At 45.0% G+C, this 15,091-nt stretch overlaps 1 protein-coding gene across 1 annotated transcript; it reads left to right on the top strand.

The window, feature by feature from the left end:
• Positions 1-534: 534 nt before the first annotated feature.
• On the top strand, positions 535-11,803 carry LOC102687524 (somatolactin-like). Its single transcript, XM_015337505.2, has 5 exons — positions 535-598; positions 1,421-1,611; positions 2,381-2,494; positions 3,576-3,755; positions 7,261-11,803. The coding sequence occupies exons 1-5, from the start codon at positions 565-567 to the stop codon at positions 7,456-7,458; spliced, it is 717 nt and encodes a 238-aa protein (XP_015192991.1). The 5' UTR covers positions 535-564; the 3' UTR covers positions 7,459-11,803.
• The last annotated feature ends 3,288 nt before the right edge of the window (positions 11,804-15,091 follow it).

The following is a 15,091-nucleotide window of genomic DNA, read 5'->3' as shown; positions in this document are numbered from 1 at the left end:
ATGGATGTAATTCTTCTTTGAAAAACGGCAGCACTGACGGAAATAAACAATCAAGCCACCAAAACAATTTAAAACAAATAAAATTAAAGTAGTTAACCCCCCTTCCCCCCCAAAAAAAAAAAGTTCTGGATTTTCAAAACCTCTGAAATATGTTTTTTCAGATTTGGCAAAGATGATTTTATTTCAGTTTTTATCCTCACTTATATTGAAACAAAGAATCAGATACGAGTCGGGTCATTTTTGGAATAATACATTCAGGTACTTGGCTAATCCAAGCTTGGTCAAATCCATCACTCGGATACCTGATATGTTTTCTACAGTCTATTAGCCAGCTGGTGTTAAGGAAAAGACATTTTTTTCTGGTTAAAACTCTATGCATAACAAAAAACACAGACAAAATTGTGTCCGCACATATCATCTTACCATGGCCATAACATTTTGCAAGGCTTTAAGAGGAGTCTCTTGACTCAAGTCATGAGATAGTGGACATATATAAGACGGCCTTGGCTACCTGGCAGAAGGTAAGCAGGAAGATTCGAATTGCCTGGCCTCCTCTCTAGCAGAATGCAGAAGGTGAAAGATATGTCTGTTTGTGTAGGTAAGTAACCTCAGGGCTTTTAACAGAAAAAAAAAATGTTTTTTATCTCTGCACTAGACAAGGCGAGCTTGCATCCCTGGTAAATTAAGGGCATTCGGATTTCCGCAGAAGCTGCAGGTTAACTTGTTTCTCTACAACAACTTTCTTTCAAGTTGTATCAACTACAGTAGATTCTTTTTTCCCAGCTTTTCACCCGGTTGCTTTTGTGACGATGTGATTATGGGCAGCGCACGGATCTTTCCGCTCGTTTGATAAGGAAGAGCTGTGCAGATGCCGTTGTTAACTCCTGACTGCCTTGCCACCAGATGAAAATGGTAGTTGTGTACTTGTTGCGACAGCACTAAAGGACTGCAGAGGAAATACAAGGCAGATGCCTGTGGTGTTCTTACTCTTCCGCCTCTTGCCTTTCCTTGTAGCGCTGTAGTACCCAAGATGCACTCTGGAATTTGGAGCGCCATGCAGCAATGTAATAAACTGTTTTAAATCAAACATTATTTTTCCAGGCTTATGGGCATAACCTGTTACATTTAATGAGCTTAATTACATTTCATTAAAATGCAGTGCTTTGCTTTTACAGCATGCTGTCCTCTTCCTTGTCTAATTCATTCTGCAGAAAGTTAGATACAGTATGTTGATTAAGGTGTGATCATACATCTGGGAAAGGAACGCATGAAACACCTTAGCAGGAGTATTGACTTCTGTGTGTCTGGGCTGCTTAAAGCCAAGCCCTTGAGCACAAGGAGCCCTGAAGAAGAGGGCTCCTCTAGGGCGTGTTGTGCGGCGGGTGACCTCAGGCCTACCCCCCTGTGTGTGTGCTCTCAGTTTTGCAGGGCTGCGTCTGGGCGATCCTCCTGTGGCCGGCCTGGGGAGCACTGGGCTACCCCCTGGACTGTAAGGACGAGCAGGGCAGCATCAGCCGCTGCTCCTCCATCTCCCTGGAGAAGCTGCTGGACCGGGTCATCCAGCACGCCGAGCTCATCTACCGCGTCTCTGAGGAGTCCTGCACGCTGTTTGTGAGTAGACTCAGTGCAGTCAGGACCGGTCGGTGCACCGCCTGCGCCCTGTGTTTCGTGCCAGCAGATTCTTACTGGTGACTGAGATAAACAGCTTCTTGTTTAAAGCAGTCTGCTTTTTTTTTGTATTTCTCAGATTTAGCTTCTTCAAAGAGATTGAAGAGGTCTGTTCCCTGAAAGAATAATGACAATGATTGCACGTCTCATTTGGGAAAAAAAAAGGGGCATTGTAACATTTTATTGAGGTGCCCGTGCGTTTACAAACTTAATTTTGCTCCTAATTTGCATGCAGTTTGTTACCAAGCAAAATTAATCTGAGTTTTATCTAATGATTAATCAGGCAAATTGTGTGTATTCAAATCTCAGCTATCACACAGCCTGCAAGTGAAGTGTCAGATCCAAGCTCTCGAAATTGGCAGTAAAATGCTCAATAACACAAGAGACAATTAGTGAAACGTCCCAAGTTCTTAAAACATGTGCAGAGCAGGAAAAATCTACAGATGTCTGTGGCTTCATATGGCTTCATCCAGAATAATAAAAAAAAATGAAAAAATTGAAAGCCTACAAAAGCCTCGAGTTTTGAGTTTGTAACAAGAAAGGTATATCAGTTGATCAGAATACCATAGAAGACTTTGAAATGGATAGATTACAAGGTTACAAGGTTACTTTTGCATGATTGTACAGTAAATGACATTGGAAGGCTAGAATGGAAACAGTATCAGTCATTATGTTCTTCTTTCCCCTTTTTGGGGTGTTTTTTGTATTCCAGGAAGAAATGTTTGTGCCCTTTACGATGCACTCCCAGAAGATTCGAGGCAGCAGCTCGTGCGTTACGAAGGCATTCCCCATCCCCGGTTCGAAAAGTGAAATCCAGCAGATCTCGGTGAGCAGATGGGAATTGAAACGGTCTTCTGCTGCGTTCGAGATGCAAGCGAGATTGTTTATCAAAGCATCCTGGACTGCGCTCTGCTCACAGCTTGTTCTCCGTAAAAAGCTGAGCATTGTCGCAGCTTAAAAATGTAGAGGGGTGTTTTGGATGAGATTCACATGCGAGTGTTTCGTTACTTGTGGGACAGCTGGGTTTGGACTAGGTTTGGGAATTGCTGTAAGGGAAATTAGAGGAAATTGAACGGGAGCTACTTTCTTCTACGCAGGGATGAATTTTGCCTGTGACCCATGAAACTGTTCAGCTTGGGAGTTCTCATAACATTTTGCCAGTTCTAATATTCCTATTGTAAACAATATATAGACTATTTCGAAAGTCAGATAGACTAAATGAAAGTGAAGCACAGTGCTTAGATCGTTGGGCAATTTGACAGTGTTTCAAAGAGCATGTGATTTTCACAGTTTGTAAATAACTTTAAGAATATTTCATTACGCAACAAGGGAAACTTTTTCATCAAGTGGTTTCGTGTTCAAGCTAGCTCAGTATTCGAAGAAAACCGTGGGAGCTACTCCAGCTCCATGATGTCTGTCTTTGATAAGCTGGACCGGCCTTTCCTCAAGAGTGCGAGCGCTAAACTGGCACAGCAGTTTCTTTTTTCTAAAATGAAAACATTTTCTTCCCTTCACTCGTGGCCGGACAGGTGCCTCGTTTAATTAAATTGGCACATGCGCCGGTTCACTGCAGAAGGAAACCATCTGTCCAGCACTGCGTGTCTGTGCAGATCCCAGTCTGCAGGTGCGCTGTAATAAGAGTCTTGTGCTGACTTGGCTGCGTGAGACCCAGGAAATGCAACAGCGCTATAAAGCCCTGCTCCAGAATTGATGTCACCCCCTTGAAAATCATTGAAAGACGCGTTAGCGTCTAGGGACCGGCGCTGCGTGGCTCTGAGCCAATGAGCGACTGCGCTCGAATCCCAGCAGGAGCAGGGCTGCGCTCGTCGCACATCTGTCACACATCTGTCGCACATCGTCGCCCTGCCGCCTGACCTCCCTGGGTTCGTGTTCCCCTGCCTGTCCAGGACAAGTGGCTCCTGCACTCGGTGCTGATGCTGGTTCAGTCCTGGATGGAGCCCCTGGTCTACCTGCAGACCACCCTGGATCGCTACGACGACGCCCCCGACACCCTCCTGAACAAAACCAAGTGGGTGTCCGACAAGCTGCCGAGTTTGGAGCAAGGCATCGTGGTCCTCATCAGGAAGGTACGTCGGCACCACTTGGGTGGCCCACACTGCGTTTTCGAAACACGGGACAGTCTACGGTCGGAACACAGCTAAGCCGTTCCTCTGCCCTTCCCCCCCTCTCTCTACTGTAAAGACAGTTTCCAGCAAGAGAGATGGGTGGAATGGCCTCCTCTTCATTAGCAAATGTTATGTTCTTATGAGTATGACTGGATTTTTACTCCTGGAATCACAGTGCAGTAACTTTCAGCTTTATCATTGGAAATGTTCTTATCATTGGAAATTTTCTTCAGACTGTACAAATACCTTCCTAAGCTAGGTACAACACAGTTATTGCCCTGTTGCACCAGCCATCTCCTTGTCCTATTTTATGGCACAGAACAAATTTAGTTTAACTGGCAGTCCATACACATCTGAAGCTTAAAATTGATTCCGTCCACAGATTTCTGTAGCAACAGAGGTCTCATGTATATATATATATTTTTTTATTTCTGTTGGGACAGAAGTAAGTGCTCGATGTTTCTGGCTTCGCACTCATTATGCTTTTCTGAAGCTCAAATTCTCCCCGTGGACTTCAAGCGCAACGCCCCAATTGCGCCGTGTTGAAATTAGTCCCCGGCAAGGTTGAGCTGGATGTAAATCCTAGCAGTGCAAAGGCAGTGCCGGAGTTGGCGTAACCAGCTTGTTAGAGTTGAACGTATTAATTGTCTGTGCTTGCACAGGGACGTACAGAAGGTGATGTCTGACACTTTGAAATATGAGTCCCCTGCAGATGCCATAGGGGGCAGAGATTTTTGGTTGAAAAAAAAATGACACAGTTGGCAACCATATTGCCCCCTCCGTCTTCACAAACAGAAGAAACCTGGTTTTCCCAAGAGCCAGCACCTGAATTGGTCATTTGTGCTGCCATGCCGTCTTTAAGCCTGCTAATATTTTCAGCAGCACTTCTCGCGCAGGTTTGTGTTTTAACAAATAGTTTCTCTCCATCATGCTTATGTATGAATCCTCAGAACTGTCTGGGGGGAACTTTTAATTGGTACATAAAGTCATCTGGGTCTCTGGGACCGATAACATCAAAGTCTGTGCGCCAAAGAGTAATTTCCCTCCTGTTTTTTTGAAATGAAAATCAAAGTGCTTTATTACAAGTGGAAACTAGTGACTCCAGCGATTAATTAAAGGACTTGGGAAGTAGCTCACTGTGATGCCGGCTAGTTTATAACATCAATCGGTGTTTCGTTTTTACTTTTTTTTTTAAATCCACCTTGGGTTCCTATCTAATCAAGTCTTAGGAGCCGAGTTAGCTTGTACCTCGTGTCTTGAGGGGTACACCCACAGAATATAATTTAAGAACAAAGACGTAGATCAAAATGCTCACTTTCTTCACCGACACATTTAATTAAAGGAACTAGTCAAATTCCCACTTACTCTTGACAGTGGGAATTCTTGAATTTGATCAATTAGATCGTTAGCTGTGTGGTACGTTTAATTGAACTTCAGAGTAATTTTCCTTGCTTGTTCACGGAAAATAGAATCTCAGAGCTTTGGTTAGAGCATAACTGCCTAGCCTGATCTCGTCAGCCTTCTGGCAGTAAGGAAGGCGGCTCCCGGTCAGTAATTGCATGGTAGATTTTCATGAAAGATCAAGATGCTTCCTCAAGTGGTGTTTGTGGACCAGTAGGTGGGGCCCTTCCTTATGCACCAGAATTTCCAAACAAATGGTAAAAACAATGTGCAGTTGGAGGAATCATCATGCTGATGAGATATAGAAACAAAGATCCTCATTACTTTTAAGTGTCCCGTGTCCCTGTTTGTTAGAAAAGTTGTATTAGTCCCAGTGACTTGGCAAGAGTCAACCATGCGCTTGCACAGTCTTGCCCCCCCTAACCAATTTTGAGATATCTCTAGCAGATCTACAGGTGTGTCGCCCAGGTGAGGCTGTACTTTAAGATCGGGCGGGATGGGTCGCATCCTCTTAGTGCAGCACTCTGGGATGCAGAGAGCCCTAAAAATACAAGCATGAGCATAAAATCATCTTCATCCCCATCATCTTCAATGTCCCAGTCCTGGCATAATAATAGCAGCAGGAGCTGAAGGCGTGGCGTGTAGCCAGGTAGTATAAAATGATTCCCATGATCTGAAAAATAGTTTCAGATGTTTTTGGAATGTCGTTCTAAGACAGCAGCAAATATATATGTATGTATTTTTTAGTTGTTCAGGTGGGTAGCTGCGTCTGCACCCCACCCACCACACCAGTCTGCACACAGTGAGCCTTCCTCACACCTGAAGAAGGCTTCACAGCTGAAACATGTTTTCTCTCTTCTCTTTTCAGCCTGGAATAAACCTACTGTATCACTTGTTCCCATTTATGTTTTTAGTTTCTCTGCTTTGCTTGCTTGTGATACACAACATGCCTGTGGCCTAATGGGGGAGGTAATGAGCTTGTCAGAAACCAGATAATACCACCCATGTAGGAGGAGCGACAAATCAACTTATAGTCGGTTCTTGGGATTTTCCGGAGCAGCGTAGCGAAGTGGGCGATGAGCGAGGTGCATTACGCTAAGTTGTTGCAGTGCCCCCGGCTGTATCAATAGTGGGGGAGTAATCCGGCGTCCTGCCCGGGGCTGGGGGGAGGGGCTGGGGTCTCGCACTTTCTCGTCCGCTTCACGCCATTGGACCCAGGACGAGCTCTGGCCCAAACGAGCCGCTGTGGCGCGGATCTAGGAATCACCCGTTGCTATTTTCAGACGGGCAGGAGGGGGAGGGGGCCCCCATTAGGGGTTGGTTGGCTACGCTGGGAATCTTCAGACCCCTTTTCCCACCATTTTGTGATCTTTTCCGTGGTGCGCTAGATTTTTATTATAATATCTTCTTTCACTTATACAGCGCTTTTCTGGACACTCCACTCAAAGCGCTTTACAGGTAATGGGGATCCCCTCCACCACCACCAGTGTGTCGCCCCACCTGGATGATGCACCAGTACTCTCACCACACACCAGCTCTCAGTGGGGAGGAGACCAGAGTGATGAAGCCAGTTCAGAGATGGGGATTATTAGGAGGCCATGATTAGTAAGGGCCAATGGGAAATTTAGCCAGGATGCCGGGGTTACACCCCTACTCTTTTCAAGATACTGCCTGGCATTTTTAATGACCACAGAGAGTCAGGACCTCGGTTTTACGTCTCATCCGAAGGACAGTGTCTTTTTACAGTATAGTGTCCCCATCACTATACTGGGGCATCAGGACCTACACTGACCACAGTGTTTGTGCCCCAAACTGGCCCCACTAACACCTCTTCCTGCAGCAACCTTAGTTTTTCCCAGGAGTTTCCATCCAGGTAGGGACCAGGCTCACACCTGCTGAGCTGCAGTGGGCTGGGGCTGGGAGCTGCAGGGTGATCCAGCCGCTGCCTATATCTCCTTTTTTCGGATGCCAGGTTGGTCTGCCCACGGGTGTGCTGGGAGGCGCCGAAGCCAGGGTGGCCTGTCCTGTATCTGGCTCTATGTGTTGGTTCTGTCTTGTCCTGCAGATGCTGGACGAGGGGATGCTGACGTCCGATTACCAGCTGACCCTGGGGCACTACGACGTCCAGCCGGAGGTGGTGGAATCCGTCCTGCGTGACTACGCCCTCCTCACCTGCTTCAAGAAGGACGCACACAAGATGGAGACCTTCCTGAAGCTGCTCAAGTGCCGGCGTACTGACAAGCTGAGCTGCTTCCTCTTCTAGACTGCACGGTCCTCCCCTCCCCCCCGCCGATCTCCGAAACAGCACCGTCCCCGTCCCCCCCAGCGCAGAGCCAGGTCCGGTCGACTCTCCCAGGCTAGGTTAGATCCACTTGCTTTCCTCAGGTCGCTTCTTAATGTCTACAAAAGGCTTCTGTTGCTGAACGCATGCCCCTGTCTGAGCAGAGGTAAAAAAACAACAACACAGTGAGCATATCTTCCAGCAATGCATACGTCCGCCAGCTGTAATGTTTTATGCAGACGTTTGTGAAATGCTAAAAAATTTAACCGCAATGATTTGGTGTTATAGCACATATGCATAATTTAAGCAGCCCGGCGACAGACATGATAAATCTGTAAAACAATTTGTAGCGGCTCTTATCCAACTGATCACGCGCCTGCATCATTTGCATATTTCTGTGATTCGCTCTGCGTTTTGTTTGTTGTTCTGCTTCTTGAAACATTCTCTTTCGAATCCTCTTTCACACACGGCGTTTCAAGATTTTATTGATCCTTCCCTCCTCGGTGCGTGCATATTCATCTTTCTTTTGTTCTGGCAACTTCTACCAATAGTTAAGTCTATAAAAACTTTGAAGATAGGGACTTAGGAACAGACACAGAAACAAGCATCCTGGACCTACCAACAGGCAAGAGTTTTTACAGCCAGAGAAGAAATATTCAGGTTCATACAGTTGGACTGAGAATAAGACTGGATCTTTAAAACCTGTGGGGATGCTTTATAGTTGGAGCATTCACATTCTAATTTTAAATTCGTCTCTTTATGTCTAAACATGACTCATTCCTATACCATGAACGTGACTACTGAAGTCCACAGTACTTACTGTGAAAGAAGTGAATGGATGGCTCTATTTTATTTTAAGAATGTCTATGCATTCTAAAGAAATCTAGCACAGCAGCTGTTTTGATTATATTTAAATGCATTAAACCTTCATGCAATGCGAACTCTTTTGCACAGAGGCCAAGGAAGGTGAACAAAGTGGATTTTTGTGGCAACAGCATGTTGTTAATGTTTCCCATGGTTCCGTTCCTGCATAACAAGTCTGGGGCTTCATCTAACCCCAAGATTCAAAGTACAAAATACCTTTTCTACTCTTTCTTTACAATAGTAATAACAATTTCCGAGCACTGCCACAAAAACAGTTTACATTTGACAGCAGTTTTGAAAGAGACGTTGAATAATGACTGTAGATTAAGCCATTTAAAACATAAAACTTGTTTTATGACAAGTTATAGAGAAAAAATGGAACCCTGTCAACTGCCCTAAGTGTTTAGTTATGGTTTTGCAGCTCTTTTTTTTACCACATTCTGCAGGCTGTTAGCAGGCTCTGTTTTATTAATTATAAGGCCGCCTCAATAATTTCAATGAGGGTTCTGAATCAGTTCTACTTTTGTGTTTAACCTTTTGCATTCATTTGTTAGTGAAGTACCATGGAAAGCAACATAATTGCGCCAGTCTGCAGTGTGCTTGCTGTAGGAAGGAAATCCACTTTGAGCTTTTTCAGTGGCCTGCTTTTATGTGCACAGTGCCCACCGGGGAAGTGTTCGTCCTGCCCACTCTTCCCTTTCTTACAGTCGGCCATCTAACTAACCTGGATGTAATGCTCTCTTGTCGTTCGGCAACCAGCCGCTGTTTCTCTGCGTCCTGCATCCCTCCTCTGTCAGCTGGCAGCCCCTCATCCCCCTCTAGAGTTAGGGCTGAGTAATGCAACACATCTTGATTTTTTTCTCCCTCCATCCCTCAATGTGTGTTTGCTTGGGTCTCATTCCCTGGTCCCCTCCCTTTCCCCGTCTCAGACCTCTCTCCGGCCTCGGGTCTCGTTTGGCCACATTAAACTCCAGCCCTCGTGGCACCAGGCCAGGCTCCCATGAGCCTCTCTACAGGTGAGGTAGATCCTCACCTGGAATCTCTTGGAGGTGATTAACGATAACGGCCTGTGTCGGCTGGAGGTGTCGATGCCCTCGTGTGGTCCCATCCTGGGTTTCAGCTGCCTCCTGAGGCTGACCTATCACACTCACAAGCATCTGTCTTGTCACTGTTCAGGGCTGCAGCGGAGGTACTGGCACTGCAGAACACCACAGAAGTCGACCTGATCAGTTACGAACCGCTGCCTGTCGTTTGAGCACACTCCATCTCTCATTGGAATGCTCGCCTTGCTATAGTGGCAGCCCCATCTGTCCCTGCCAGATCAGTTCATTTATTTATTCAGTTTGACCCTTTCTTGTACTGGTAACGGGCCAGCCTAATTGTGGCTTCGGAAGTAAACCCATTTCAGCGAGACGTTAATTGCTCGGCGGCGTTAACAGCAGCTGTCTACGTCCCTGTGGCGGAACAGCACTCACTTAATTGCTTGCAAAGTTTGTATATTTCTATGGCAACTTTAACTGTCCGCTGTTAATGAAAACGTGGGTTAAGACACAACACCACAGGCCTCCTGGAATCTGCTCCCTTCGGCACTCACAGTTCAGGTTTCTGAGCAATTATCCCATAGGCTGTCAGACGGACTTGGGTTTATTTTAGTTTCGTTCCTTTATGCGGCTCAGTCTTCTGCCCCTGTTTGTTTTTAGTACATCAGATTCGTGACCCGGCTTTGAAAGAGCAAGGTGAGACATTTGTATATAATTTGCGAAACAAGGTTTCTAAGCTTTTAATAAGTTTTTCTAGCTGTGGACCGATTTGACACCAGATGGCCTGTAACACTGCTTCAAAATTGCCAGGGCATCTGTACAGCAGAGTCGAAACATTCATTTGAATTCTAGCTTTGCTGCAGTGGTAACTCCATATCTGAACATTTGCCTTTGATTAAATCCCTAGTTTTTTTTATAATGGTAAAACACCATAAACATTTTGGATTTAATCCTGTTCATTAAATCCCTATTTTTCATATAGTGATAAAACATCCAAGTACAAGGAGTTTTTAAACTCTGATATAGGTCATTATTTTGTAGAAACTCCTATAAGGCTGCAGTGAACTATAAAAATGCTCATGTCAAAAAACATTGACAACAGAACTACTATAGAGAAGCTGTTTTTGTAGGGGAGGGAGAGGAAATGTAGGTGTAAAATTATTTTCACACCTGCAGTTATGCCTCCAGGTGTATCATGCAGATATATAGTATAAGTTTCCACAGAATGTCTCATCCCCACTGGGATCAGTTAAATACCTGTGGGAATTTTTTACTGCAATACTAGCAACATATGGCTTATGTAATGTAGAGTACAAAACTGATTTTATGGGAAATGGGATCTGGTGGAAAAGTCTGTGTCCGTCCAGTTTTCCACGAAATAGAGTGTGCTGTAAATATAGGGAATTTGTTTACTTTTATCATACCGCCAGACTATTTCAGAGTTTTTCAGGAAAACCTCCACTTGAATTTATAGGCCCCCACAGTTTCATTGTTAGTGTTGGTGGTCATTACTGTGATTATGCAGCCGTGTAATGTTTAATTTAACATTCTGTATGTGGGAGAGGAATAATAACTTAATGTATTGAGAAAAATACATTTCAGCATAGCTAGTGTTACCTGTATAATAATAATAGCTTATACTTATATAGTGCTTTTTTGGACACTCCACTTAAAGCTCTTTACAGGTAATGGGGATCCCCTCCACCACCACCAGTGTGCAGCCCACCTGGATGATGTACCAGTGTCCCACCACACACCAGCTCTCACTGGGGAGGAGGATAGAGTGGTGAAGCCAGTTCAGAGATGGGGATTATTAGGAGGTTATGATTGGTAAAGGCCTGAGGGACATTTGACCAAGATGCTAGGGTTACACCTCTCCTCTTTTCAAGAAACTCCCTGGGATTTTTAATGACCACAGAAAGTCAGGACCTCGGTTTTATGTTTCATCCGAAGGACAGCACCTTTTTACAGTATAGTGTCCCCGTCACTATACTGGGGCATTAGGACCCACACAGACCGCAGGGTGAGCGCCCCCTGCTGGCCCCACTAACACCACTTCCAGCACCAACCTTAGCTTTCCCAGGAGGCCTCCCATCCAGGTACTGATCGGGCTCACACCTGCTGAGCTTCAGTGGGGCTGCCGGTTGTGAGGGTGATATGGCTGCTGGCTTTATGACTTAGGAATAATGTTACAATGCTTTATTTTTCAGCTTTCGTCTTTAGTTTTTAGGAACTGCTTGTGAATGTAAATGGCCTTGCTCATTCCCAGTAGCACTGAACTTGAACAATGTTGTTAATAAATGTGCATCAAGTAGTACTGTGATCCCAACAGAAGACTAGAGTGATCCAAAAGCACCCAGCGAAAACCAAGCCAGTACAGACTGTAACACTGTTAAAAAAATAAATAAATATGTTGCAAGTTATGCAAGCCTATTTTATTTTATTCCTGTTATGTCTTCATGCCAGCGAATACAGCACCATCTCTGTTCATAGTGTAACTCCAGGCCTCAGTCCTACACTACGGTCTCGGTCTGCTTATACCATCCTCTTTCTCCCTTACTGTGCTAGGATTTCAGAGCTACAGCAGGTGGCAGTAAAGACCTTCCTACTAAACTGTGACCCTGACAACAGTAGGTCAGTATGGGAACAGAACAGAAAAGGTAGCATTGGTTTCAGTCTAGGAGCCAAGTTTAGGTCTCAGTCTGTGTGTTGATATAAAACAACTGTAACTCATAGGGCAGGAGCGGACTGTTGCAGTATTGCAGTTTCACAAGTTGTTCTCTGACAGTACACATGTATCCAAAGCAGGCAGCTGTGTGGTATTAATTCTGAAGGTTTGAAGTATGATGAGTATTAAACTCGGCTCCAGATCTGGTGAGTTAACCTGATACAACACAGGCTTGATTGGAACAGGGGGAACTGATACTTTCTGACAAACTGACAAAGCCAAGACTAAAACCCCTTCAGTTCCCCCATCCCCCTGGGAAGACGCAGTGGATCCACCAAAAGGCAAAAAGCACAGGGTGGGAATAAAACAGAACTTACACAAGGAAGAAATAGGGAATAAAAACATTCGGAAACTTTCCCCCTCCCCCTCGCTGTCCTCACTCTACTGATCAGAAGATATGAATCTGCTTTGGGTGTCGGAGACAATCAAATATCTCCACTCTGATCGTCTGGGAGACAGGATGTGGCCGTGGGGCTGAGTGTCAGCGATGTCAGGGGCGGTTTCCTGTGCTCTAATCATTCCAGCATGGCGCTCCTGTGCAGGGGAAGCCTTCCCAGGTCAGACGAGACCCCTCAGAGATGATACCTGGGGAGAAGTCGGACTTCATAGCCACTGTTTCCCTGCCTGCCCCTCGGCCCGCACAGTCATAAATATGAAAGATCTGCGGTGAGCCTTGGGAATGGAGGCCCGAATGATTTCACAGTCTGACTATTATTACCTCAGGACAGGAAAACCGGGCTGTGAGGGGGAGTGTGTGGACGAGGCGCAGAATTAGAGAGTGCGTAGACAGGAAGGCGAGAGAGATGGGGAGTGAAGGAGAAAGTGGGACTGCTCCCAGGCAGAGACTTTAAAAGAAGGAGTGTGAATTATGCAAATGCTCTGCTCTCTCGAGACGGCGAGGCAGGGCAGCGGAGCCTCTTCTGCAGTCACAGGCAGCCCTCTGGTTCTCAGAGAGTTCCAAACTTCTAGACTCAGTCAGAGCGCTGATCTTCTCCCTGTGCTCTGCACCTGGCCTCAAATACAGCGCTCTCCTGTATGTAACGGTTGGTGAGAGTTTAGACTGCTGGTAACCTGGCTAAGAGGGCTTTGGTATCAAGCAGGCTTTTGAGTTGACGGTTTGAATTGTGGTGAAATTGTCTGCAACTTCACTTAAATAATTTACCGCTGGTAATATTACAAAGTGAGCACCCGGGATTCCCAAATGATACCGTGGAAGTCACCGCATGACATGTTTTATGAAATAAGCCATCTGTTTTATTTAAGACATTATAACAGACCAATATACTGGGGCACTAGAAGAGTCTCTAAGGCTTATGCTAATTACTAAGTAATAAATACCCATGTAAGGAGTAGTCGGCTTCATGGCAAGATGCTGGGACATTAGTTTTCTGCATGGCATGGTGATCAGTGCTGTCAGAAAGCCAAGACTGAGCATGGAAAGAAGCACTGAACTGTGGGGTTAAAGGGGATGAGGTTGACATTTCCCCCAAAGTAGCAGCCCCTCTACAATGGCTTCCCAGGGGGATCCCTGGGAGGCTGTCAGGAGAAGTAAGGTCAAAGGGCAGGGGTCAGGCCTTCCCTAACTGTTTCAATGTGTGCTGAGATGTCAAACTGTGCCGTCAGGTTGTAACACGAGTTTAAAGTTTCACTGAAGGGTTGAAGCTTCAAGTTGGGGTAAGAAATGTGGGGGCGTTTTATACAACCTACATTGTACCTTTTGAAGCGGGAGAAACAAAAGTCTTTGTTTTTGTTATTGACTAGAGAAAACAGGTCAGAAACCAAAGGTTAGCCAGGTATTGACGTATTAAGAGATTCTTAGTCATTCAACAAAGGAAAATGCCAGTAATAAATTATCCGTGGTCTTGCTTCCACTCCTACTACTGCTATAACTGCTGCTGTTGTTGTTCCAACTGCTTGTGTCTACTGCCACAAAGTCTACTGCTGCTGTTAATGCAGCTCCTTTAACTTCTCCTGATAATAATGTGATGTAACTTGTGCATAATAATGATTAATAATTTTTAAAGGCATTTATGATACGTTTGCCAATAAATGTCACTAAGCATTTTGTTTTTAAGGACATACTGTAGGAAGCAGTGATCTGGTGGGCCTGACAATTTACACGATAAGGAAATGAGCTGATTATCCTAGCAGCTAAAATAAATACTCCTTCACTGTGAACACAGTGGGAAAGTCACCATTAATCTTGCCGGTACCTTAAGTACTTTATATTGTGCACAGTTCATGCACACACCTTTCCTCAAGCTTCAGTTCTGAAATATTATATTTTAACATAGTCTTGACACCCCCCTGTCTTAACAGTTTTGTGTGCGCATATATACAGTACGTGCATGTGTGTAATTTGGACAAAGAAGTATCAAAAGCTTTAGAATATATTGCATGAAAAGGACCTGCACTGTAGTAATGTTTGAAATAAACAGAATGTATAGTTCAATGCAAGGTGGGCACCAAACAGTGTTTGAGTCATAGTTCACCCTCAAACAGCTGTGTTCTCTTGCACAGAGAGCAAAAGTGGTGCTGGAAAAGTGCTGCTAAGCATAATTTCTGTTTACTGGTACATTTTTCTTTCTTGATTATCTTTTAAATGTCTTTGGTACTGTATGCTCATAGTGCAATCCAGTAATGGATTTCCCATAATTCCACTATCCACTATTTTACAAAGGTTTCAAAAGATAGATGCTCTTCAGAATGTACAGGCTATCCATACATCCAGTACTGAGTCCTCCGCAGTAGTTAATTTATCATTCTCGGAAATGTCATCCGAGGGCTTGTACGAAGACCTTGTGAAAGCCCAGTGATTGGTATTCCAGAGCTGTCCTGACCTTTCTGTCTCCTGGTCATCCATTTTTCACAGCCGCTGTGAAACAGCCCCTTGTTTGTCCGGGGTAAATGACTGTTACCCCTTAGGGCAAAATTCCCTGCACCCACCAACTCTCCACAAGCTATTAGGCTGTCCTCTTGCTCT

This window comes from Lepisosteus oculatus, chromosome 23 (genome assembly GCF_040954835.1).
Source record: "Lepisosteus oculatus isolate fLepOcu1 chromosome 23, fLepOcu1.hap2, whole genome shotgun sequence".
Taxonomy (NCBI): Eukaryota; Metazoa; Chordata; class Actinopteri; order Semionotiformes; family Lepisosteidae; genus Lepisosteus; species Lepisosteus oculatus.
Note: the sequence above shows the minus strand (reverse complement) of the source record. Positions and strands in the feature narration are given on the sequence as shown.